This window comes from Panulirus ornatus, chromosome 46 (genome assembly GCF_036320965.1).
Source record: "Panulirus ornatus isolate Po-2019 chromosome 46, ASM3632096v1, whole genome shotgun sequence".
In the NCBI taxonomy this organism is placed as follows: domain Eukaryota; kingdom Metazoa; phylum Arthropoda; class Malacostraca; order Decapoda; family Palinuridae; genus Panulirus; species Panulirus ornatus.
Window position 1 is genome coordinate 8,190,492 of NC_092269.1, and position 27,989 is coordinate 8,218,480.

The 27,989-nt window shown below is 37.5% G+C and overlaps 2 protein-coding genes across 11 annotated transcripts in view; one reads left to right on the forward strand and one right to left on the reverse strand.

The window, feature by feature from the left end:
- LOC139763118 (apoptosis-resistant E3 ubiquitin protein ligase 1) overlaps window positions 1-27,989 on the forward strand; it is a 323,876-nt gene that overhangs the window by 189,092 nt on the left and 106,795 nt on the right. For 7 of the 8 annotated variants that reach the window (XM_071688783.1, XM_071688781.1, XM_071688785.1 and 4 more), the window contains one exon: window positions 1,290-20,331. The exons of the other annotated variant lie outside the window; for it this stretch is intronic. In XM_071688783.1, the coding sequence (XP_071544884.1) occupies window positions 1,290-1,392 (103 nt within the window). In that variant the 3' untranslated portion in view covers window positions 1,393-20,331. Of the gene's footprint in view, window positions 1-1,289; window positions 20,332-27,989 lie in introns of those variants that run through there. 8 annotated transcript variants of the gene reach the window in all.
- The window catches only part of PolD1 (DNA polymerase delta), a 102,600-nt gene continuing 84,274 nt past the window's right edge, over window positions 9,664-27,989 (reverse strand). For 2 of the 3 annotated variants that reach the window (XM_071688777.1, XM_071688778.1), the window contains exon 24: window positions 20,328-26,982. In XM_071688777.1, the coding sequence (XP_071544878.1) occupies window positions 26,886-26,982 (97 nt within the window). In that variant the 3' untranslated portion in view covers window positions 20,328-26,885. Of the gene's footprint in view, window positions 9,680-20,327; window positions 26,983-27,989 lie in introns of those variants that run through there. The other variant, XM_071688780.1, reaches the window with a different exon arrangement.

Sequence of the window (27,989 nt, forward strand, 5' to 3'; positions counted from 1 at the left end):
AAGAACAGAGGACTGGGCCTCCGAGGGAATATCCTCACCTGGCCCCCTTCTCTGTTCCTTCTTTTGGGGAAAAAAAAAAAAAAGAAAAAAAAGAGGGGAGGATTTCCAGCCTCCAGGTCCCTCTCCTTTTAGTCGCCTTCTACGACACGCAGGAAATACGTGGGAAGTATTCTTTCTCCCCTGTCCCCACTTCTGGGCAATTCTATGACAAGTTATAATGCATTGTTACACTTAGACCTGACATGACACAGCTTAACATCTTACAATCTAGAGCAGCAGTGGCTATGGGGTTTGAGACAAGGAAAACCTACATTACCTACTGGGCACATGATCGCTGAAAGAATCTCGGTCAGGCTGTCATCAAGGCCTTTTACTTGGAGCCAGCCGGGAGCAGCTAGCCTCGCCTTGACCTGCCATGGTGGCTACGATAGGGAAAGAATGACCACAATTACTCTGGATTGGTCAAAAAACGATTGTCACGCCCTCATCCCAATGTAATTGGTTGGAGGCCTAAGGTCCGGCCCTCATACTGTCTAAAGGCCCAGCCATACATCTCTGATGACACGACCAGGATGGGTGGGCGACCTTTCCCAGACATGTCCTCGTGGCTGATCCCGGTTTACTTGACAGTGTTAACTGAAGAATAATTAGTGGACGATTGCAACACACACAGCTAATTTGGCCATCTGGCGGGTGTGTGAGATCCAAGGTAGTCATGGGAATGGCCAAGGAATCTCTTGGGACCCCCCAGATCACCACATGGCTTACCTCTAGCAAACAACTTTCTGTAACACAGACACAACGAATACATAGGTTCATAACAACATATATCCTCTTTGTCAATCTTTCCTTGCTCATTCTCTCCATATGTCCAGACAATTTCAAAACACCCTCTTCTGCTCTCTCAACCACATTCTTTATTTCCACACACCTCTCTTACCCTTTCAGTACTTGATCAAACCACCTCACACCACATTGTCCTCAAACATATTGTATATCTACATTGTGTAATATTCTTTTACTTAGAGAGATTTGTCTAATCTGGCACATGGACCTGCAAAGACATCTGGTGTGATCAAGGAAAAATTACTTTCATGTTGAAGGGAGTGAGTGACAGTTTTATAAAATGATTGTGTCTAGTATCAACGTTGCAGATTAATTTTTCAGGTGACTGCAGGGAATCCTGTAGTTTTTTTTCATAAAGATGCCCATTTTGTTGGCAGCTTTAAAGGTATCAGTGTGGGAAAGCACTGATTTTGTGTTTAGTTAAGATTTTTTGATTTTTTCAGCTTTAATCAGCTTTGTCTGCCAGACTATGATAGCTACGAGCAGTTTGAGAAGGCCCTGCTTCTAGCCATCAAAGAAGGTTCTGAAGGCTTTGGAATGGTGTAACACATCTTAGAATTTGGAGTATAGGTCTAATGCCTAATTACTAGTGTGGTCATGCATCATTCAGAATTGCTCATAAGAATTTGCCTGGAACTAAATTTTTACTGAAAGATGCAAGAATGTGCTTTGTTTTTTACATGTATAATGTTTAAATTATTGAACTAGCAAGAGGTGAATGTTGCAAGGTTGGAGATAGCTATGTTAGATCATGACCCCCAAAATCTTTCTGAATTGCATTGCTCTATATTTTTTGTATAAAAGATGTAAGGGTGTGCTTTGTTACTGTATCTGTATGATGTGTGAGTAAGTGGAATGACAAAATGTGCAAGTTGCAAGAATGGAAAAACTATAGCTAGAATGTGACATTGAAAATCTTGCTCCAAATGTGTAAGTGTATGAAGTTATACCATTGATGAAAAGAACATTTGAATCAAACATAAACATAAGTTCATTCATTACTTACTTTTTCGTTCTTGATTTGCTGCAACTCGGTGTGGATGATTTAAAGTACACATATACTATGCACTATCTCACTGTCTTGGTTGAAAGGTGTGATATTTTGCTGCTGTGGGACAAGATGACCAAACTGGATTTTTTTCTTTCTTTCCTTCTTTCTTTGATAAGAAGCTACCTTATCCTTCACAAAAATCTTTTGTGCCATGCTTTGAAGAGAATATTCAAATGCATGGGTGGTGCTGTGAAGAAGTATGGGAGGTAAGAAATATATGTGATCAGTAGTTAAAAAAAAAAAAAAAAGGAAATGTGACTGAAAAGTTGAATAGTTAGAAAATTGTAAACTTTTATATTCATTAGTATTAATTCTAACTGTGTATCATTAGCGATTCCATTCCCAACTTTCAAGGGGTTAATTAGGTACATGGAACCTGTGAAATTACCCCATACTCTCAACCCATACTCGTGATTGTTTAAGTAACATCTGTATGAAAAATAATTGGTTGTGTGAATATAGCATTTACAGAGGAATGGACATTAAATTTGAAAAACAAAAGTGTGTAGTTAGATAGTTGCAGTCAATGCAACATTGTAAATGCTGTTTTCAAAGACCAAAATGTTTGATTTTTTTCTAATAATATCTTATTAAGTAAATATTATCATTGCACCAGAGTGTATCTCAGATTAGTTGGATTTCAAAAGAGTTCAGTGGAATCTATTGTTGGGCATTAAGAGATGGGCAAGAACACGTACAATCAAGTTCTTTTGAGAATGATAGATGTGAACAGTTTATGATGTTACATAGACCAGGGGGTTTGCAAACTAGGTTCCACGAAAACCTTAGAGGGATCCATGGGGTATTTCATGGGGGACTTGGAAAGTTCCATGGCCTCAAAACATTTGAAAACCCCTGGCTTAGACCATCAGCATGACTCAGGGATATTGGTGATGCTGCCTGATCCTATCCCTGTGGTACTAAGCAGCTGAAAAAGTGGAATGTCCATGTATCCCTCCAGTGGTCTGGAATGTGTACATCGTAATGCAGTTCATGCTTTTGTGTTCTGATATCTCAGTGTGTGCCCTCAAAAAAATATTACTTTCATGAACTGTGGATACATTATATATATCCAAAGCTTTAGAAGTTCACTAAAAATCAAATTTTTGATCTTTAGGATGCATATCATTTTTCAGAATGAGTACCAGTCTTTCCAGCACGTTATCTGACAAACAAATGCATGTAGAATAAAAACAGCATCACATGGTACGATTATATATCTGCTAACAATTTACCATCCTAAAAAAGAATCACCAAAAAAAAAATCACAAATCAATAATTATCATAGACATTTACATGCTCGTGGTTGTATGTAACTCAAAAATGTTGTAATAGTGAGTTTGGTGTAAGATTTACTATTTGGTGTACATAGTATTTTTGAGAAACAAGTTACAAATGAATTTATGTTAAAAGAAGAATGCAAAACCCAAAACAGCTTAGAAAATTAATAATCATATCAAACATACATGCAGTTGACAGCTGGCTGTACAAACCTCATTCACGTCAGAGAGGTACTGGCAGCATAATGATATGTTTCCCAGTTTTACATAAGTCACACAAGAAAATTAACATATCCAGAATCACTCAGCAGAATTACTAGGCATTAATTTCCAAATATTTCTGGGTTGATATAGTTAAAGCAAAATCATGTTGAGGCTCTTGGATGTTTTTGCTACACAGCAGCAGAGTTCATTATATGTTAGTTCAGCATTCCTACAGATGACGAAGGCATTCTTTTTTTCCCATTTATACCATGATAAAGAAACGAATTATTTCACTGTCTCATTCAGATATGATCATTAAAACTGAAAGGCTGCAATCCCATTTGCCATCATATTTTTTAACTTTGCTTTGTCACTTGTCCATTCATATCTCCTTGCATTCTCGTGACATGGTGCCTCACGTATTCTTATTCAGTGCACATAACCATGCTATCCAAGCAGTCCCCCACCCCCACCCATTGGTACCTAAGAGTGGCATGGGCTATAGAATGCCCTAATCATGGCTGTTGCTTATATACCCTTGCCTATGTTAGGTATCTATTTATCAACCGTCCCTAAAGGAAGGATTAACAGCTGGGTAGGGCATGGGCTGACTGCTTTTCATAGAATTCAAACCAGGGAAGGCATGTGCATGAAAGTTATCAATACTTGCCATGTTAACCATAGTAGTAATCATCTCTTTTTATTATTATTATTATTAACAAGACAAATATACCTAAATGAAAATCAAGATGATGGATGTTAGGTAAAGAAGGATCGAGACAAGTGGGCAAATAGTGAAACAAGTAAGAATGTAAAGTGATCATTAAGACTAATACAAGAGAGAATTAAGTACGCTTGTGGGATGATTATTGGACCAAATAATTTAATATTATAGCATGAGTCAGCGCCTTATAAAGCCTGTTTTGTTAAGGAAGGCATTTTCAGTAAACATATATTTATGAAATCAAATGTTGCAAATCTTTTCATTAAAGAACAAAATAGATATTTAAAAGTAATTTTTGAAGACATGATGAACAATTTTTGTAAATTTTTTCAACTAAAAATATACCTCAGCATACAGTCACATTGGAAAATATATACAAACAAGAACAATGCAAATTTTCTTCCTCAAATTTTAGAACTGTGATAGGATTGTACTGTAGATATATGATGCTTGTACAAGCAGTTATTGCTTATTTTTATGCTGTAATAGAAAATGATGTATGGCAAATGCAATGAATATTTATTTTAAAACATCAAAATATTCTTAACGTACTGAACTATTGTTATGTAAACTTTGTATACAGAGATATTTTTTTATTTGGAATTATAATTTTTTTGATATACTGAAAGTGATAAAACATTTAAATGGAATTTTTTTGATAATGTTCTGATAAACATAGTTATAATTTTTCATGTCCCATCAGATTTTGTATGACTTTGCAGCAATAGAGAATTTAGCTGAAGTACGTTAAAAAAATTACTAGTAACACCATTCCCTGAACTTTGGCCTTTCTTTCATCAAAATATTGCATGTATGAAAAACACACCCAAAAGTGTTGCCTGCACCCACATGACCTTGACAACACTGCCTATGCTTAAAGTGTCAGATAAAACTTAAAGGTTATGAAAATATTATCATTGAATCATAATGATTTGAACAGGAAAAGATTTATAAGAAAAAACATAAAAGTCAGTAATCAGTTTTTTGGTGTAGGTAAAATAAATAATAAAACTTGCAGTGGGAACTCACTTGACACTCAGGCCTTACTCTCATGCATTTTAGTACATTGTTTCAAAAGTGTTTACAAAACTCTTATCACATTAATAGAGTGGAAAGAGTGGACAAAATATACTATTCAAGTCATCTTTTTCATAATACGATTACCTTTGAAATGAATTTCTGAAGGTTAAGGGGCTAATAATGTACAACTTAAAAGTTTGAGGGAGTATTGGTGGATGTGCTATTTAAAAACTATGTAATGGGGAAGAGTAAGTTATTGAAAAGACTTGTATAGCATTGGTGACAATATATGTATTAATACTGCAAGGAATTTTAATGAATCAGAACTTTTTATGGAGAATAATGGAGGCTCAGTCAGTCGAGTCAAAGGGACATGATATTCTTAGAGAGAGTAAAGTTCATACAGTGGGGGATTTTAGTTATAAATAAACTGGGAATATTTAGATTCTCATTGAGATAGAGAGTTATGGAGACAAATTCTGTGAGTAGGTACCTGGCATGTCACTGAACATAGTTATGAATTTATCTTTGTCGATAGTAATGGAAATTGACATCATCTGCTTAACTTCATGTTTATTGCAAAGAAAAAATCAGAAGAAACAACATAAAGAAAAAATCAGAAGAAACAACATTGAAAAATGGATATTTTGGAGGAGATACAGTTGTGGAAATCACTTGGGAACTGGAATCAGAATAAGGAACATTGTTACTGGAGGTTCTGCAAAATATGAGAGGATTAGCAGCAATCAGAGATAGAAGGACAGAAAAAGCAGAAGGGTATAGGTATGTGCTATGAAAAGTTTATGGGCAGCACAACAGACAGACATCATTTGGAAAGTATTAAAAAAGCAAGACATGAGTATAACAACATAAGGAAGGAGGAGCAGAGAAACTTAAAAAAAATTGTTAACAATGCAGGTGATCATGCAGACTTATTCCATAAGTCTGCCAAGAGTAAGCTTTTATTTAAAGCAACTATTCAGGCCAAAGGATACAAGTCCAAAAATACATTCTCAACAAAGAACACTATATCCTGATACCTATGAGATAGAATGGGAAAGAGAACTTGGAAAACTTTGAGGTTTTATGAAAAAGTGTGAGTAGGATATTGGAGTCATGATCCACATAAGGCACATTTTCCCAAGAGGACTCTCCATGCATGCTTAAAGAATGTGCAGATATACTTAACTGGCAGCTGGAAATGTTGCAAAAAAATCAGTGGAAGAGGGTGTAGTTGAAAGCAAATGTGCCTATATTCAAAAAGACGGATAATTTTCAGACAGGCTAAATTGGAGCTGTCTCTGGTGGATCAAAGAGTATTATAGTGGAAAGGAAAGGAGGACATGTCAGAGGTGCCTTAAATGTATGTGTCTGGGTCTTTATTACCAGGCTGCAGGACTCAGTCTTAGGGCCATTGCAGTTCTTCATCTATGTAAATTATTTGCCTAGGGGACACATTTCCTACCTGAATATGTTTATGGTTGGAGCTAAGGCTCATGAGAGAAGTCAGGAATAATGAGGAGTGTGTCACCTTACAAAGGAAACTGGAAAAGCTCGAGTTGGTCTGATTATGTGTTGGATAAAAAAGGGTTTTAATAATTGTTAGATTCTTGGTACTCTGTTGAGAATAGAAAAGTCACTCTACTCTTACCATGGCTTGATCTTGCTATAATTACTGTTAGTTGCAGGCATATAGCATTTAACTGATATTTCCTTTCCTTTCTCCCTTCCATTGTCAAAATGTTGTTCGGATTCCTTCCAGGAAGGTAATGCTTGACCTAGATTAGACCATAAAGTTTTAATTTTGAGCAGATTAGGGTTTCAACTTGTAGTATCGGATGATTACAGAGACCAAGTTACTGGATATTTTTAGATATTATAAGATAATGTTATCGGAAAATTAATATCCTTTATTGTTATGATTTGCTTCATTATAGCTAGGTAATTCTTCACAAATAATTGGAGGTGCTTAACAAGTAGGCATGTGTGTGATGGCTATCTTGTCCTGTAAATCAAGTTAACTCAGCTGAATTTTGTCTATGTTCTGCGTAATAGGATGGTGCTTTCTTCACATGCTTTTGAAGTATATGAAATAGATATATAAAAATAGAAATTCTTCAAAAGTTACTAACCAGTAGTCAATGAATAGGACATTCTCTCTGGATACATAAACTTCTCTTGAAGGAAGACATGGTAGCATGCCATGTGACCCACTGAATAAACCAATCACACGAACTAATGGTGCTTATGTTACACCTGTGGCATGTCAGAATTACCAAGGAACTGCAGACTTCTGAAAAACAACTGTAAAGTATTAAAGGGAGGCCATTTTATAAATATATAGCTCAACTTGCCTTCATAACATGTGTTTGGTTTTGTCATTGGTCCTGCCAGTCACTGAAGTATCATTTTATATGTACTTGTCAGGCACGTCAGGTGCCCTCTTAGTAGGCAGTGCCACAGAATGCTCCACAACTTTTGTGAGAAATGTAAACTGCCAGTGACTAATTCCCTGGGTCTGTGACATGGTAGATCCTACCTTAGGGAGATAAAATCAAACAACACAGGGAGAATAATGCACCATGCATTGTGGATATATTTCAGAAGTGTCTTCAATTTTTGATATTTCTCAATTATACTTTGAAAGTGGACGTCAAGATTTATGTGTTATCGAAAATCAAAGTATGGATTTACCTTGGCAATGAAAGTGGATTTGACTATTTTATCTGAAAATAATACTCAAGTGCAAATATACCATGACATGAAAAGTGGATCTAACTTTTATATATGAAAATATTTCTAAAGTGTGGACTTACCTGGATATTGAAAGTGGATTTGACTATTTTATCTGAAAATTTTACGTGTGTGGATATACTATGACACTGAAAGTGGATCTGATTGTTAATTTGAAAGTATCTCTTAAGTGTGGATGTAAGTTGACATTGAAAGTAATTTGAATTTTTTTTCACTTTTCTTAATGTGGATATACGTTGAATGAGGTTTTTAATATTAACATCATTTTTTTGTGCATCATGCTGATGTGCTCCAAAATGCTTCAGGTACATCCTGAAATGTATGGTAAAGATTACAACCCTAAGTAAATTAGAAAAAAATCATAAAATTCTTTATAAACATCCATAGGTCTTTTAAAGTGGTGTAATGAAGTTACTCTTTACAGTTTTAGTGCCAAGAATTATATGAAATACGATCTTATGAGTACCAAGGGATAATCTGGTATCTGATATGTCATTTAATTAATGTGCTCCCTGCCACCTCTTTAGTGCCCCACCAAGTGAAATCTCATGAGGTATTAGCACTATTTTATTTTTCATCGATATTTTGTAATATATTCACAAAACTAATACAAAAATTCTGTATAGCCTCTTTCTAGCAATTCTTGACACATCGGTTATACCTCATTAATAGATATTCTAAAATACTATGAATGTTTCAAAAAACCCACCACCACTGCTCAGGGCTGCTTGCCTCTTGCCATCAACCCTACGTAACGACTTCAGAAAAGATGATCGGTAAATAATTAGTTTTCATTAATAATTTTATTGTATTTTGGGCAGTTTTTATTTATTCATTTATTTTTTTCAAGGTAAAGAAGTTATTTGTTCACAAAATATTAATAAATTTGATGTGGGATTTCCCAATTTTTGGTTTCATAATATACCCCTGGTAATTTTCATGGGCAAATGAAGGCTCTGAGGTCAGGTCATCTGACTTCCACAGCACCTCTTTACATCTTGCCGTTATAAGTTTATAGGGAAAATTATACGTGATATAGCTAGTGAAACGTTATGAAATAAGTATTGCTATGAAATATCTTTTTAAATCTATAAACATATTCTGTAACTTGGAGAACTAAGTACAACAAACATTATCATAAGTAAAAATAATTTAACTATCATTTGAGCTGTTCAGCAAGACATAAGATTGAGCTGCAGTGTTGTTCATGACCATGCATTGATACACTGCTGTGATGGGGTTAACACGCAAATGTAGTAGTACGTTGCAATTGTTTGATATTTTTTCATCACAGCTACTAAACACACCAACTATTTATCTAATTTTGTTGCTGGAAATTGCTTGAAATTAAGATAAGTATTTATGAGAACCAGCTTACAAAATTTTGATTTTGCTTTATGCAACTGAAGAACATTTATCCTCACTGCACCACAAATTATTGATAGACCACAAATCACGATGAGAATGAAGACATTACTTGTATAGATTTGTTTAACAGGTAGTATGCTATAACCATCTTTTTTAATCATACTATCATTATAATACCTTGTCAGGCCAAAAGATCAGGGTGCCAATTCTTCCTCTAATCCTTTGGCTACCAGTCATCTCCACACCCTCAGGTCTTAACATTCAACAGCATTGTTGTAGGAATTTGCAGCCAACCATTTTTCTGTTATCTTTCATCATCACTCTGTTTGCAGTTCAGTGAGGTGGGTTGGGTACAAACTGCTGCCGTAATATCACTCAGCACATTTTTTTGTCTAGCTGTTGTGTAGTTTACGGAGTTACCAGCTGTCTTATCTGTTCAAATAATTTGAGAAAAAAATGAAGGCTGCGAAAATATATATAACAGAAATATAAATAGGGAAGCTGGAAATGATAGATGTCAGTAGAAGTAAAGGCTGCCAAGTGCATGGTGGCTAGCAAAAGTCATTAGTGAAAGAAGTTAGTTTCCACTTCTGGAGTAGTGGAACCATATTTAAGACAAATGTATGTACTACTCAAGATAGCGCTTCTTGTTCATATCAGTGTAGTCCAGGCCAGGAAATGTGCATTACAGTAGATGCAGCAAATTTTTGTTAGAACAGTAAATAAATACTACTCCATAAATCAAAATACAGCGACTTAATGTAGGTTTAGGATTCACTTTTTTTACTGATTGTGAACTTTCAATGGATTTCTACTGCTGGAAAATGTTTTGTCACTTTTCTTGGTGTACAGAGGTCACTAGCTTATCAGAGGTTCATAAACATGTGACCTACCTCTTCCAAAATGATGCTGAAATAGGTATACTGCAATATTTTTACTGAACAGTAAAACCAAAAGGTATCACCAGTGTAAAGCATACACTTTCCAGCAAGGCTAAAGTCATAGAGTCTATGTAGATAAAGACTTTGTCCATCTGCATTTTGTAAGAGGTCTGGACTCCAGTGTCATAGGGCTTGTGTCGGGTATAAGGAAGATTGTTTAAATATAAATGAAAGAGCTTTGGAAAGGAAGTAATTCACAACATTGTTTTGGGATGGTAAACTCCTTCAAAGAGACAAAACATACAATTACTTCTACTGGCTCACTGACTTCATTGGTAATAATTGATTATGTAAAGAACTTGCAAATAATACAGCTACACCAGTGTGATATGAAGGTGTACAAATGAAGCAGATGATTACATGTATTTCAGAGTTGGAAAAAAATTATGCTCAAGCAGAAGATTTCAGATTGATGCCATGTGTGGTATCATACATAATATCATTGGTCATAACTGTGATACCTTAAGATTACGAACAAAATACAGCATTAACTTCACTGCTGGTTGTTGTATCACAAAAATACTGACCTACTCATAAAATATATGTTTCCCTAACTGAATTCAGTTAATGACAATACTATAAATGCAAATCCTGAATTTTTTTTATGACTTTATGAAAACTTATGTATAATACAATTCAAGTTATGCCTTGCAATATATATTTTGACTTGAACAGTATTCTTGCACTTTTGGTTGTTCATTAAATACAGCATTGTTAGTGGTCAGGGACCTTATATAATCAACATGTTTGGAATCGTATTTGCTACGGATGCACGCAATAATGAAAACTGAATTATCAGTGAGTAATTTCTTCTGATGATCAGTTTATTTTGTTATGATTGTCAGATCCAATGGGAGATTCTGTTTATCATTTAACTGAAATGAAAAGAATGACTGCATTTCTCTGTGCAGTTTGAACATTCTCTTTATTTTCATCACATGTACCAATACACATTAAGTTTTCTGGTGGTTGAAGCTGCAAAATGAGTATGCCTTTAACATGGTTAACCTTCCAGTTGCAGGCATTACTGAAACATTCCGTAAAACTAACCTGGATTACCAAACATTATATGCTCATTCTTTTGTCTTTGTTATGTATTATGACAACTTTTATATTCAATTCCATGTCCCACAACATTTTCATTCAATGGTGACATGGCACAAAGTTTTAAATCACTCGGTTCACAATATTTCGATAATATACTCATAAAACACTCACACGATATATCACTTGTTTGATGGCATATGCACTGTCATGAGGATTTTTGTGCCTCAGTGTTTCATACAGCATAGCTAAAATGAAGTTTATTGCCATCTCGTTATTCATAATACATATCTTACATTTTGAACCTTGAAGACATTGTGCAAATACTCTAGCCGTTATTAGGCGGTCTTCAAAAAAGCTATGCAATAACTGAAATTGCTTGGCACAATGGATTCTTTGCATTTTCCTGCATTTTAATTGTTAGACTGGAAAAATGCCTCACGAGACAAAGGCTTTGATTTTTGTATTTTTCAAACTACGTCCAATATTTTAACACTTGAACTTGCAGCTGGAGGGTCCATAAGCCTTAAAATTATTTTAGATTTAAATAACATTTCAAAGAATTCTCATAATTTAGCCCTGCTCAAGAAAATGTTTGGCAATTAACGTTTTACATTTCTTTACTTTAACATGATATGTAAGAAACACGGAATCTCCTATATTTTCAGTTATCACATTATTTTGTTCTAGTGTATGTAAAAGTGTTTGCATGTTTTGTTGAAATATATATATTGGACTATATGTTTGTAGTAACATGATTTTAACTATGCAATGCATTTTGTTATTTTCACATGAATTCTTTGATCTTTCCATGCCATGCCTAAAGGAAATACCGTTGTCAGAGCCAAAGTCACGTAATCATCTTTGAGAGGCATGCGCTCATACACTATTCAGACATTTTTTCTAATACACCGTCAGTGTACATATTTTCCTTCTGTTGACTACTTTAGATAGTTTTCTAGTCATTTTTGTAAAGTTTTTAAGATTTAAGGAAAATATTCTTTAACAGAAATCAATGGCTTTTAGTGGAACTGTGTATTTCTTTTCTCTGTGAACCAATGCCTTTTATTTCTCTTCTCTTAAATCCTGGGTTTTGATTTTGAGTGAATAAATCACTGATTTAGCTGCATTATAAGAAACAGACTTGTTTAACTTGAGGTAATTATTCTTTGATGCTAAAGTTCTGCATTGACACAATCTTTGTTGCAGTCTGGAATGTAAAATTGTGACATATTGTGAGTTATAACATCAAGAACAAATATCCAAGCATGACTTCTATTTTTGAATGTTCATTCAAGTTATCTTTTTCTTTTCACCTTGCTGCTGAAGAGTTGGTTGAATTCCATGGATAAGTTGAGATAAAATTTGGCCTAAATTTTTGATAATAAAAAAGTACATAATATGGAGGGAGGGGTATAGTGCAGTTGCATAGAATTAAGTGTTCAGCATGTTGAAGTGCATCAGTATTGCAAGATATTTGTTTTATTCTGAAGATGTTACGTGTTTGTGGTAGCTAGGAAGCAACTGATTATTCTAAGTGTGCTATTTTATATATATATTTGCTTTTAGAGGGCAGAAGACCAGGCAGTGAGGCATTATTCGAAGTGGAGATGAATTGTATGTATAGGATGTCGAGGGTTTCTTTTTCTTGTCCAAGTTTGGTGCCTGTGAGTGTTCCAAGGGCATTTAGTTTGTGTGTTGCTTTAGTGTTGAAGTTATTGGTGTGGGAGGTGAATGTCACGTACATGGACGTAATGCCCAAAATGGTTGGTGTTTTGTTTAGTGGGAAAGACTTCACTGAAGGTGACTGGAGGGTGTGAGCTGGATTTATATATGTCTGGCATTAAAAGGGTGATTACAGATTTCTGTTGGGATGCCATTTTGTTGCAGTTGTGTCATGTAGTGCTTCATGTATGATGTTACTACTTAGATGTCAGGGTGTTGTTATGTGATTTGAAGGTGGCTCACTTCCACTTCCATGGTTTCATCCACTGTTAAATCCACTCCCAGATATCTAAAACACTTCACTTCCTCCAGTTTTTTCTCCATTCAAACTTTCCTCAACCCTACTGAACCTAATAACCTTGCTGTTATTTACATTTACTCTCAACTTTCTTCTTTCATACACTTTACCAAACTCAGTCACCAGCTTCTGCAGTTTCTTACCCAAATCAGCCACCAGCACTGTATCATCAGCGAACAACGACTGACTCACTTCCCAAGCCCTCTCATCCACAACAGACTGCATACTTGCCCCTCTTTCCGAAACTCTTGCATTCACCTCCCTAACAACACCATCCATACACAAATTAAACAACCATGGAGACATCATCCACCCCTGCTGCAGACCAACATTCACTGGGAACCAATCACTTTCCTCTCTTCCTACTCATACACATGCCCTACATCCTTGGTAAAAACTTTTCATTGCTTCTAGGAACTTACCTCCCACACCATATACTCTTAAAACCTTATACAAAGCATCTCTATCCACCCCATCATATGCCTTCTCCAGATCCATAAATGCTACATACAAATCCATTTGTTTTTCTAAGTATTTCTCATATACATTCTTCAAAGCAAGCACCTGATCCACACATCCTTTACTACTTCTGGAACCACACTGCTCTTCCCCAATCTGATGCTCTTACATTCCTTTACACTCTCAATCAGTACCCTACCATATACCCTATGCAAGAAATAGAGTGAATTGGAATGATGTGGTATACTGGGGTCGACATGCTGTCAGTGGACTGAACCAGGGCATGTGAAGCACCTGGGGTAAACCATGGAAAGGTCTGTGGAGCCTGGATTGTGGATAGGGAGCTGTGGCTTCGGTGCATTACACGAATGTGGCCTTTTTTTGTCTATTTTCATGGTGCCACCTCGCTGAAGCGGGGTGTTGCGATGCTATTTCCTTTGGGGTGGGGTAGTGAGAGGAATGAATGAAGGCATGCAAGTATGAATATGTAATGTTTATATATGCATGTTTATATATGTATATGTCTGTGTATGTATATGCTGATATGTATATGTGTGTGTATGGGCATTTATATATATATACATGTATATGAGTGGATGGGCCATTCTTCCTCTGTTTCCTGGCACTGCTTCACTAACATGGGAAACAACAATTAAGTATAATAATAATGTATATTTTCATACTTCATCACTGTTTCCTGCAATAGTGAGGTAGCGCCAGGAAACAGACAAAGAAAGACAAACCCAGTATCATACACATATGTAAACGTACGCACATACATGTACATATGCGTACTTACTCACCTTTGTCCATTTCTGATGCCACCCAACTTCACAGGAAACAGCACAAATGCATGAAGGAAAAGATAAAAAGATAACGTACATTCTTTACTCCTCCCCCATGCCTGATCGCTGCCCCCTGCATCAGTGAGGTAACGCCAGGAAACAGACGAAAAAGCTATATCCGCACACACATTTTCTAACTGTCATTTGTAATGCACTGAAACAGCCCCACAGACCTTTCCATGGTTTACTGTTGATGTTTCACATGCTCTGGTTCAGTCCATTGACAGCACATTGACCCCAGTGTACCACACCATTCCAATTCACTCTATTTTAAGCATGCCTTTCGCCTTCCGGCATGTTCAGGCCCCGATTACTCAAAATCTTTTTCATCCCGTCCTTACTCCTGCAATTTGGTCTCCTGCTTCTCCTTGTTCCCTCCACTTCTGACACATATATACTCTTTCTCAACCTTTCCACACTCATCCAGACCATTTCAACACACCCTCTTCTGCTCTATCAACCATGCTTTTTTTTTTCTATTTCCACAATCTTTCTTTTACCCTTTCATTACTCAGTCAATCAAACAACCTCACATCACATATTGTCCTCAAACATTTCATTTCCAACACATCCATCCTCCTTCACCCTTGCCTCGCAACCATATTATACTATTGGAATTACTGTTCCTTCAGTTGTACCCATTTTTGCCCCACTAGATAACATTTTTTTCCTTTCCACACATCGCCTTCCCCACCCTATGATTTGCTTCTGCTTTCATGCTTCCATTTGCTGCCAAGTCCACTCCCAGATATCTAAAACATTTCATTTCCTCCCATTTACTCCATTCAAAATTAAATCCCAACTAACTTGTCCCTCAACCCTCCTGAACCTAAATAACCTTGCTTTTTTTTCACATTTACTCTCAACTTTCTTCTTTCACACACTTTACCAAACTCAAGTCGCCAACTTCTGCAGTATCTCACTCAAATCAGCCACCAGTGCTGTATCATCACCAAACAACAACTGACTCACTTCCCAGGCCCCTCTCATCCCCAACAAACTGCATACTTACCCCTCTCTCCAAGACTTGCACTTACCTCCCTCACCACCCCTTTCATGAGCAAATTAAGCAGCCATGGTTACCACACACCCTTGCCACAGACCAATCTTCACTGGGAACCATTCGTTCTCTTGTCTTCCTACTCTTATGCCACTTACCCTCGGTAAGAAATTCTTACTGCTTCTGGCCACTTAACTCCCAAAACATATATTCTTAAAACCTTTTATAAAGCATCTCTATCAACCCTATCATGTGCCTTCTCCAGATCCATAAATGCCACATACAAATCCATCTGTTTTTCTAAATATTTCTCACACACTCTTCAAAGCATACACCTGATCCACAGATCCTCTGCAATTTTTGAAACTACACTGATTCTCCAAAATCTGATGCTCTGTACATGCCTTTAGCCTCTAAATTAATACCCTCCCATGCAGCTTACCAGATAGATATACTCAAAAACCTATGCCTCTGTAGTTTGAACACACATTTTTCCCCTTTGCCTTTATACAGTGGCACTATACATGTATTCCGTCAATCCTCAGTCAATTTACTATGATCCACATATCCAGTGAGCATCCGTACTAACCAGTTATTGCAAAGTCACCTCCTTTCATAATACATTCAATTGCAGTGCCATTGACTCTCACCTCCTTGCTGCATTTCATCTTCCGCAGGGCTTTCACCACATCTCTTATCACCCAACTACTCTCCCAGAATCTAGCACTTCATGTACCACAGTGACAAAACACCCTACATCTGCCACTCTATCATCAAACACATTTAACAGTCCTTCAAAATTCTCAGTCCATATCCCCATCATTTCATCGCTACATATTATCATTTCCCCTTTTCCCATTTGTTCTTTTGTCTTTTGCAACTTATTTACCTCCTTCCAAAATATCCATAAAGTTCAGTTATACTCTCTCACCCCACATGTTTCGTAGAGACAATCCACCTCATATATCATTATTATTATTATTATTATTATTAATATACTTAATCACTGTTTCCCTTGTCAGAGGTAGCGCAAGGAACAGACGAAGAATGGCCCAACCACCAACATACACATATGTAAATATAAATGCCCATACACACACATAAACATACATATACATACACAGACATGTAGATATATATAACAGGTGTACATATTCATACTTGCTGCCTTCATCCATTCCCATCACCACCCCGCAGTACTTGTAATAGCATCCTCCCCCAGCAAGGTAGCATTAGGAAAAGACATAAAAGGCCACATTTGTTCACACTCAGTCTCTAGCTGTCATGTGTAATGCACTGAAACCATAGCTACCTTTTCTCATCCAGGCCCCACTGACCTTTCCATGGTTTACCCCAGACACTTCACATGCCTTGGTTCAATCCATTGACAGCACATCAACCCCAGTATACCACATTGTTCCAATTCACTCTATTCCTTGCACACCTTTCACCCTCCTGTATGTTCAGGCCCCGTTCGCTCAAAATCTTTTTCACTCCATCCTTCCACCCCCAATTTGGTTTCCCGGTTTTCCTCGTTCCCTCTACCTCTGACATATATCCTCTTTGTCAATCTTTCCTCACTCATTCTCTCCATGTGACCAAATCATTTCAACACACCATCTTCTGCTCTCAACCACACTCTTTTTATTACCACATGTCTCTTACCTTTTCAATACTTACTCGATCAAACACCTCACACCACATATTGTCCTCAAACATCTCATTTCCAATACCTCCACCCTCCTCCACACAACCCTTGCAACCATATAACATTGTTGGAACCACTATTCCTTCAAACATACCCATTTTTGCTTTCCAAGGTAATGTTCTTGCCTTCTACATATATCTATTGTTGACTGGCTGGTAAGGTTATTTAATGTATGTATGACTCATGGTGAGGTGCCTGAGGATTGGAGGAATGCTTGCATAGTGCCATTCTACAAAGGCAAAGGGGATAAAGGTGATTGCTCAGATTACAGAGGTACAAGTTTGTTGAGTATTCCTGGTAAATTATATGGGAGGGTATTGATTGAGAGGGTGAAGGCATGTACAGAGCATCAGATTGGGGAAGAGCAGTGCGGTTTCAGAAGTGGTAGAGGATGTGTGGATCAGGTGTTTGCTTTGAAGAATGTATGTGAGAAATACTTAGAAAAGCAAATGGATTTGTATGTAGCATTTATGGATCTGGAGAAGGCATATGATAGAGATGCTCTGTGGAAGGTATTAAGAATATATGGTGTGGGAGGCAAGTTGTTAGAAGCAGTGAAAAGTTTTTATTGAGGATGTAAGGCATGTGTACGTGTGGGAAGAGAGGAAAGTGATTGGTTCTCAGTGAATGTTGGTTTGTGGCAGGGATGTGTGATGTCTCCATGGTTGTTTAAGAGGTGAATGCAAGAGTTTTGGAAAGATGGGCAAGTATGCAGTCTGTTGTGGATGGGAGAGCTTGGGAAGTGAGTCAGTTGTTGTTCGCTGATGATACAGTGCTGGTGGCTGATTCATGTGAGAAACTGCAGAAGCTGGTGACTGAGTTTGGTAAAGTGTGTGAAAGAAGAAAGCTGAGAGTAAATGTGAATAAGAGCAAGGTTATTAGGTACAGTAGGGTTGAGGGACAAGGCAATTGGGAGGTAAGTTTGAATGTTGGAAGTGAGGTGTTTTAGATATCTGGGAGTGGATTTGGCAGCGGAGGTGAATCATAGGGTGGGGGAGAGGGCAAAAGTTCTGGGAGTGTTGAAGAATGTGTGGAAGTCGAGAACATTACCTCGGAAAGCAAAAATGAGTATGTTTGAAGGGATAGTGGTTCCAACAATGTTACATGGTTGCGAGGCGTGGGCTATAGATAGAGTTGTGCGGAGGAGGGTGGATGTGCTGGAAAAGAGATGTTTGAGGACAATATGTGGTGTGAGGTGGTTTGATCGAGTAAGTAATAAAAGGGTAAGAGAGATGTGTGATAATAAAAAGAGTGTGATTGAGAGAGCAGAAGAGTGTGTTTTGAAATGGTTTGGTCACATGGAGAGAATGAGTGAGGAAAGATTGACAAAGAGGATATGTGTGTCAGAGGTGAAGGGAACAAGGAGAAGTGGGAGACTAAATTTGAGGTGGAAAGATGGAGTGAAAAAGATTTTGAGTGATCAGGGCCTGAACATGCAGGAGGGTGAAAGGCATGCAAGTAATAGAGTCTGTTGGGACTGGATATGGATGGGGAGCTGTCGTTTCAGTGCATTACACATGTCAGTGAACAAATGTGGCCTTTTTTTTTTTGTCTGTTTTCCTGGCACTACCTCACTGAAGCAGGGGATAAAGAATACTTGCCACATATTCCCTGTGTGTTGTATAAGGGTGACTAAAAGGGGAGGGAGCAGGAGGCTGGAAATCCTCCCCTCCCATTTTTAATTTTCCAAAAGAAGGAACAGAGAAGGGGGCTAAGTGAGGATATTCCCTCTTAGGCTCAGTCCTCTGGTCTTTACCATGCTAAGGAGGGAAATTGTGAATATGTATGGAAAAAAATGGGAATTTTTCTTTACATACATAGTCACCATTTCCCATGTTAGCGAGGTAGTGTTAAGAACAGAGGACTGAGCCTAAGACGGAAAAATCCCCACTAGGCCCCTTTCTCTGTTCCTTCTTTTGGAAAAGCAGAAAGGCAATATATATTTATCATTTGGTATGAGAAGATGCCTTGTAAGTTGACAATAATTCAGTAATATAAATAAAGGGAAGGCTGTGCTAGCTGTGTGTGCTGAAGTTTTTTGATGAATTTATACATGGTACCTATACTGGTAAAGCTAATGGTAACTTGAGTTGTATCCAGTTAATTAGAAGTTATGCTTGTACATATTTACTTTTATTGTTTTTGGTGAATTCTTCCATCAGTTTATACATGGGAACTGTATACGGTAGCCCAATTTGTCATGCTTGTATAAATTTAATTGTTTTAAGAAAATGTACAGGAACACCACCGATTTTCCGGCACTCTTGGTAATTCATCAACTCACCTCTAACCCACTAATTATATATCTCCCATGCTACCTGTCAAATTCGCTTCATCACTCGATCATGCTCAGTACTCTTAACATCTTTCATAGTTTTTCTAATCGTCAATTGCTTCTTGGAATCGCTTTGTGCATAGAATGTCGATATTTTCTCCCTTTGCTTCTTTATATCATAAACAGTTGATGAACCAATACTGTAGATGTTACACAGCTTATGCACCAAAACTCCACAGTCCATTTTTTCAACAGTTCTATTTTACCTTGGATTGATATGGACTTGTGTTTATGTTTGACACCATGACTGACACACTCGTATGTCTCAGAAGCCATAGCTAGGGTTGAATTTAAGCAAAATAAGATAAGGATCTCTCAAAATTTTGGTATCTGCCAACAAGTGCAGTGTAAAGAATGTAGATATGCGCACCATACACACACAATGCCTTTTTTGGCAAACTAGTCTAGTTGCCGCACTAATTTCAAGTTCCCTTACGTAATTTTGTCCAGACTGAAGGAGGTGCTGAACCATCAGTTGCCGGAAATTCAGTGGTGTACCTGTACTTGCATTTTTGCTCATGTTTCAAATTACTGATGTCCTAACATTTTCTTGCTGAAAGCACATGGCACTATTTTTGTGTTACTGCTGCCTCATATGCTATTATATCCAGTTTTGTACATACAATGTATATTCCATAAATTACACTACATATTTATTTCATGTAAAAATGTTATTTCAAGAAAATATAAGTTTTTGTAAGACTTTATAAAATATACAAACTAAATTTTCTTGATTTTTTATTGTCATTATACAAACCTTTTTTTATCAGTTATGTACAAAAATAATGACTAACAAACATTTTTACTATCTAATACTATGAAACAAACTCATACTTTGTACATAAAAAGAAAAGCTTTGGAGCATGAAATATCACCAGTGTCTCCTTATATATATTATATATATCAGCACAGATGCATTTTTTACCCCAAAATTTGGAGGTTGACAAGTAATAATGTGACACTCAGGGCATGGTGGAAAGCAAAATTTTATCAGTCTCAAGATTTACATTAAAAATGTTTATCAAAAACTAAGACTTGTGTGACAGCCTCAGAGCATGTTGCATTGTGATTTTTCAATATTGTCTCTGAACACATGGCAGTACATGTCCTTTTTCTGCACCAAAATTTGGTCATCAAAAAGCAAGACTTGTGTGATGGACTGAAATTTCAATATTGTCTCTGAACACATGGCAGTACATGTCCTTTTTCGACACCAAAATTTGGTTATCAAAAACTGAGACTTGTGTGACAGCCTCAGAGCACATTGCACTGTGATTTTTCAATAGTCTCTGAACACATGGCAGTACATGTACTTTTTCATCACAAAGCAAGACTTGTGTGACAGCCTCAGGGCTGTGAAATTTCAATATTGTCTCTGAACACATGGCAGTACGTGTACCTTATTTCACACCAAAACTTGGTTGTCGAAACACGAGACTTGGGCATGTTGGAGTGTGAAATTTTGCCATTGTCTCTCAACATGTACTTTTTTATACCAAAATTTGGTCGTCAAAAATGCAACGTGTGATAGAATCAGGGCATGATGGAGTGTGAAATTTCACTACTATCTCTGAACACATGGCATTGCATGTATCTTAGTTTACACCAAAATTTGGTCATTGAAACGCGAGACGTGTGATAGCCTCAAGGCATGTTGGTGTGTGAAATATATGCTGCTATCGCCCAAAGACTGAGAGACCATGCATTTTATCTTACTTTCTCCACTTGTTTAAATTTCAGAAATACATCGTTATCGTAGACCATATTTTTCTTCTACAAATAGCAAGGGGATAAATGTTGTCAAAAATTAAAAAATAAAAAAAAATCAGTTTCTCTGCTATGAAGCGTTACTGTCTCATACTGGTATTCATGTACCTTAATGGGTGTTTTCTATCAGGTATAGAAATGGTTGGTGTTCCTTGACTTTGTAAAATATTAATCTATCCAGGAAAACAAGTGAAAAGTTCCTATCCCAAACCAAGGAATTGCCTGTAAGTAGAATGTTTCCATGTAAAGAAATTTTAACTGGCTATGTATTTCATTAGGAAAGTAACAATCTCATTTTTTCTCAGCTGTACTCTTCTTAATGAAATTCAGAGGAAAATGGCAGCTTTGAGACCTATCTGTTACTGGAAGAGGGCAAATTTACGAGTGTGCAAGCAAATTTCATTAGTCTTTCTAATGAAATATTCTGGCACAAGAATACTATTTTGCCATCTTTTTTTCTTTTGCTATTCCAAAAAGTGTGGGAGAGTATCACAGAGCATGGGTGGAATGACTCTAGAATAGTAAGGGAATGTGAAGTATGCAGGGATATGTAATTATCCGCCTGTGAATATGAAGACTGTATGAGGTACGGATGAACTGAAGCTTTTGTGGAGAAATTGAATGACTATATAAACAGTTTTGAGAATAAGAGAAATGTGGTCATAATGTGATATGAATGTGAACATGGGATGTAATGAAACTGGTGAAATAGATTAGAAATGCTGTGAAAAGGAATAAGGCATATGGTAGAGTGTTCAGTAGGAATGTACCAGTGGCAGTTCAGCAAAGGAGGAGGGAAGAATATGAAATATGTAAGAGGAATATTCAAAAGCTGACAGAGGAAAGCAGAGAAAGAACAGATGAAGATTTTGGTAGAAAGTTAAGAAAAAAGTCTTGGGATAATAAGGAACTATACTGGAAGGATGTGAAAAAGGAAAGAGGTTGATGTAAGAGTGGAAATGTTACTGGAGAAATAAGGAAGGGGAGTTGCTAAATCAAAATGAGGAGTGACAGGAAGATGGAAAGAGTATTTTGAAGAATGAATGAATGTGGGAAAAGGGGAGGCAGCAGTCGGTACATGCATGGGTATGAAGGATGGAAGGAAGAGGATACAAGTGCAGGTGCCTACAGCAAAAAGGGCAGTAAGGACAATAATGAGGCTGAAGGTTGGAAAGACACCCGGAGTGGATGGGATTACAGCAGAATTCCTGAAGTATGTAAAGTATGCAGGAGAAAGTGTGATAGAGTGGATGCATCCGATATGTAATTTAGCATGGAAACAGAAGGTTGCGCCTGAGGACTGGGTGAAAGCTATTTATTATTGTTCCTTTATTCAAAGGGAAATGTGCTAAGGATGTACTTAGTAATGATAGAGGAATATGTCTGTTAAGTATACCATGAAAAGTGTATGCAAAAATGTTAATTGATAGAGTGATGGAAGTGACTGAATGCAGAATACATGAAGAGCAAGGGGGTTTTAGGAAAGGTAGGGATTGTGTGGGTCAGATTTTGAGGTAAAGGTGACTGAAAAAGTATTTAGCAAAAGGTAACAAGATGTATGGATCTGAAGAAAGAGTGACAGAGTCAAGTGAAATGTTTTAAGGAATGTGCTAAGGATATATGGGGGAGGGGACAACTGTTGGATGGTGTGAGAGCCTTCTATATAGGAGCAAATGCATTGAAAGAGAGGATGGGGAGTTGAGTGAAAGTTTCGGTATACATGCAGGTAAGATTGCAGGGCTGTATGATGTCACCAAGGCTTTGTAATATATATAGATAGAGTGTAAGAAACTAAATTCTAGATTGATGTGGGGTAAAACTGAAAGTGGATGGAGAGAGATGGGTGATTATTGGTGCTTATGAACTGGTGATGAGAAGAAAGAACATGAAAGGAAAGTGTTTTGGTAGCAGCTGAGTGAGTGTGTCAGCAGCTTTGATGCACGAGACCGGGATTTAGTGATGGGTGATTTAAATGCGAAGGTGAGTAATGTGGCAGCTGAGGGTATAACTGGTGTACATGGGTTATCCAGTCTTGTGAATGGAAATGATGAAGAGCTTGTGGATTTGTGTGAAAAAAAGACTGGTGATTGGAAATACTTGGTTTCAAAAGAGATATACATAAGTAAATGTATTTGAGTAGGATGGATGATCAAAAGGGCATTATTGGATTACTCGTTAATTGATAAGCGTGTAAAAGAGAGACTTTTGGATGTTAATATGCTATGAGGGATGTCTGATCACTATCTTATGGAGGCAAAGGTGAGGATTTGTAGAGATTTTGAAAAAAGATGAGAGAATGTTTGGGAGAAGTGTTGAAAGTAAGTACCAGGAGAGACTGAGTGTAGAATGGCAAATGATGCGAGGGGAGTGGGTGAGGAATGGCATGTATTTAGGGAAGCAGTGATGGCATGTGCAAATGATACATATGGCATGAGAATGGTGGGATGTGGGCAGACTAGAAAGGGTAGAGTGGTGGGATGAAGAAGTAAAGTTCTTAGTGTGAGAGAAAAGATAGGCGTTTGGATGGTACTTACAAGGAAGGAGTGCAAATGACTGGGAGATGTATAAAAGAAAGCATAAGGAAGTCAAGAGGAAGAAGCAATGGTTGAAAAAGAGGGCAAATGAGAGTTGGGGTAAGAGAGTATCACTAAACTTTAGGGAGAATAAAAAGATGTTTTGGAAGGAGGTAAATAACTTGTGTAAGACAAGAGAACAAATGGGAACACCAGTGAAGGGAGCAAAGGGGGAAGAAGTAACAGGTAGTGATGAAGTTAGAAGGAGATGGAGTGAGTATTTTGAAAGTTTGTTGAATGTGTTTGATGATAGAGTGGCATTTTTGCTTTTCGAGATAATGTTTGTGCCTTCCACACATTTTTCAACGCTCCCAGAACTTTTGCCCCCTCCCCCACATTGTGACTCATTTCCGCTTCCATGGTTCCATCCGTTGCCAAATCCACTCCCACATATCTAAAACACTTCACTTCCTCCAGTTTTTCTTCATTCAAACTTACCTCCAAATTGACTTGTCCCTCAACCCTACTGTACCCAATAACCTTGCTCTTATTCACATTTACTCTTAGCATTCTTCTTTCACACACTTTACCAAACTCAGTCACCAACTTCTGCAGTTTCTCACCTGAATCAGCCACCAGCGTTGTATCATCAGCGAACAACAACTGACTCACTTCCCAAGCTCTTTCATCCACAACAGACTGCATACTTGCCCCTCTCTTCAAAACACTTCCATTCACCTCCCTAACAACCCTATCCATAAACAAATTAAACAACCATGGAGACATCACGCACCCCTGCCGCAAACCGACATTCACTGGGAACCATTCATTTTCCCGTCTTCCTACTCGTATACATGCCTTACATCCTCGATAAAAACTTTTCACTGCTTCTAACAACTTGCCTCCCACACCATATATTCTTAATACCTTCCACATAGCATTTCTATCAACTCTTATCATATGCCTTCTCCAGATCCATAAATGCTACATACAAATCCATATGCTTTTCTAAGTATTTCTCACATACATTCTTCAAAGCAAACACCTGATCCACACATCCTCTACCACTTCTGAAACCACACTGCTCTTCCCCAATCTGATACTCTGTACATGCCTTCACCCTCTCAATCAATACCCTCCCATATAATTTCACAGGAATACTTAATAAACTTATACCTCTGTAATTTGAGCAATCACCTTTATCCCCTTTGCCTTTGTAAAATGGCACCATGCATGCATTCCTCCAGTCCTCAGGCACCTCACCATGAGTCATACATACATTAAATATCTTTACCAACCAGTCAACAAACAGTCACCACTTTTTTTAATAAATTCCACCTATCCCTGGACATGAAATGAGTCACAGAGGTAGAGAATACAGGCTGTGGAAATGAGCTATTTGAAAAGAACATATGGTGTGACTAGATGGAATGAAGAAAGAAATGAAAGGGTATATGAGAAATGTGGTATGGTAAGGAATCCAAAGGTAATGAAATGTGGAGTGGTAGAGTGGGTGAAAAGTAATACTTTGAGGTGGTATGGGCACGTGGAATGAATGCAAGACAAGGAGTTTACAAGAAAAATTTAAGACTCCAATTAAAGGGCCTGGTGTGAGAGGAAAACTACCTGCGACATGAGCAAATACGGTGGAAGAATACTGGAGGGATAGAAATGGCGGAAGAATGCGTAAAATGGTGTATGTGAGGGAGGCATGTAAAGACAGGGATAGGTGGAGATTTGCTATGGCCACCCCTTGTTGGGAGTTCCCGGAGGCAATGTGCATCAGAGATATAGATAGATAAATAAATTAATGAAAAGAAACTTTTTGTATGTAGAAAAGCAAGGATGTGATACTGCCATTATACCTAAGTCTCATTAGACTATACATTGAATATGCAGCACATCTTAGGGCCCCCATTTCAGCAAGGATATTCTAAAATTGGCAACTGCTGAGAAGAGCAACTAAATTGAATCCTTCCTAGAGTAATAAACCATAAGAGGGGAGACTGCTAGAATTAAACTTGTTCTCTTTAAGATGCATCCATGGGGCAAATAAATAGAATACATTCTCCCTAAGCAAGAGGTGCCCCTGGGGCAAATTTATAAAATGCTTTAAAATACTTTAAAGGATTCAACAAAGTCGATACTGAAAAACTTCTTTCCAGTAGGGCTATCATTACCAACAAGAGGAAATGGACTAAAACTTAGAGGTCCCTGAGTAAATCTAAATTGTACAAAATACTTCTTTACCAATGAAATTATTGATGCATGGAATAAGCTCACAGAAACTGTTGATCAAGCAACACTTAATATCTACAACTCTTAATATCTACAAAACTAGCCTTCATCATCTTTTTTCACTCTGGTATTGAATGATTCATTTAATCAGTCATCATAACACAGTGATATATCATGCCACCTTCTCAACCATTGACCTCTCCCTGGCCATGCTGTGGTAACATACCAACATTGATTAACCCATCACTGGCTTTGAGAGAGAAATTAAGAATTACTGTATCATTCTCCATCAAGAATATTATAGGCATGGAAAGTCAAGAGGCTGGAGCTCAAGTTTTCCTTATTACCACCTTTGTAACAAAAAGTGAAGGGATGCATTTCACTGGTGCTGGGATGCCTGACATATTCAGGTTCATTCTACCTTATGACTTTCCTATAAAAATTTCCATAAGGCATATTAATCCTGCAAGGTATTTTTTTCTACTTGTTTTCTATCCACTGTGTGCCAGTGGGTGGGGAGAGGTCCTTTCCTTTTCTATCCTTTTCTTTTACTGCTTTTAAGGGGACTACCCCCCTCCCCCAATTTAAGGCCACATATTACCTTACTTGGACCTAAGGTATGTGTTATCTATGTATTTAAGTAACAAATAATTGTATTTACTATTCAACACTATAAAACAAATTCATAACATTTTGTATATCAAGTTGAAAATACATGACAACCTGAATTAAATTTCACAAATACTGTTAATGACATCAATGAACCTACCATGCTGGGGCACCAAACCTTTGTACAACTTTATCTTGAGCTGACAGTTCTATTTGTACTTTTTTCCTCATATAAAATATTGGACAGTCTCGACTGAAAAAGAAATGAAACCAGGTTGTTATGGGCTTATTCTTTATATACTATATACTTTATACTTTATATACAATCTATCTACATCCCTGATGCCCATTCCTTTCAGGAATTCCCTCAAGGGGATGGCCATGGCAGAAGAGTCTCTGTAACAGGTATACGCCCGCACTGCTTCTTAGCCTTTAGTGCCTTACCCTAAACAGGCCAATGGCAAAGGGCACTGAGAACACAGCATCTTTAGAGGCTCATACTGACTACTTCTGCCTAATGCTCCCACCAAATGTTCCTATCTACCTGTATCTCTAACACCTGCTCCCTCTGGGAACTTCCTCAAGGGAGTGGCCATGGCAAAATCTCTATAACTGGTGAACTCCAGTGCCAGCTCTTAACCTTTAGTACTCACCCTTAACAGACACTAAAGGGAAAGAAATAGCAACCCCCAGCACAGTGTTTTTGGAGGCTCTTACTGTATGTTCCTACTGAATACTTCTACCTATCATTCCAACCTACTACTTCTACCTAATGTTCCTGCATACTGCTTCTATCTATTGCTCCTGCCATTTTGCCAAAAGGCAATGCTAGGACATAGCATTTACTGCAGGAAATCCAAAGTTATGATGAATGAGTTGTGTGGGTTAAGTCAAGAGTAATGTATGACAAGGAGAGACCTAATATTTGTAGACAGATTGCCAGGAGTCCACATGTGGGTGAGGCAGAAAGAAAATACAGAAACCTGGGTCAGAGAAGTGCAGCATGTTAACTAGTGAAGAGCTAGCTCATGCCACAGGTGTCACGAGCCCCTCCAATACCCAAGCAGGTAGTATGAGTAATATAACTCCCAAGTCAGAGACTGCTTACCAACTGCTAGCTACCAAGAGACATATTCAACATCAATGTAAATGTTAGCCATGGTAACACAAAAGCAATACATACAAGTGAAGCATATGCCCTTTCTCCCATTCACACGCTATGTTTGAGGCACAGCCCTGCACATACCTGAGTTACTGAAA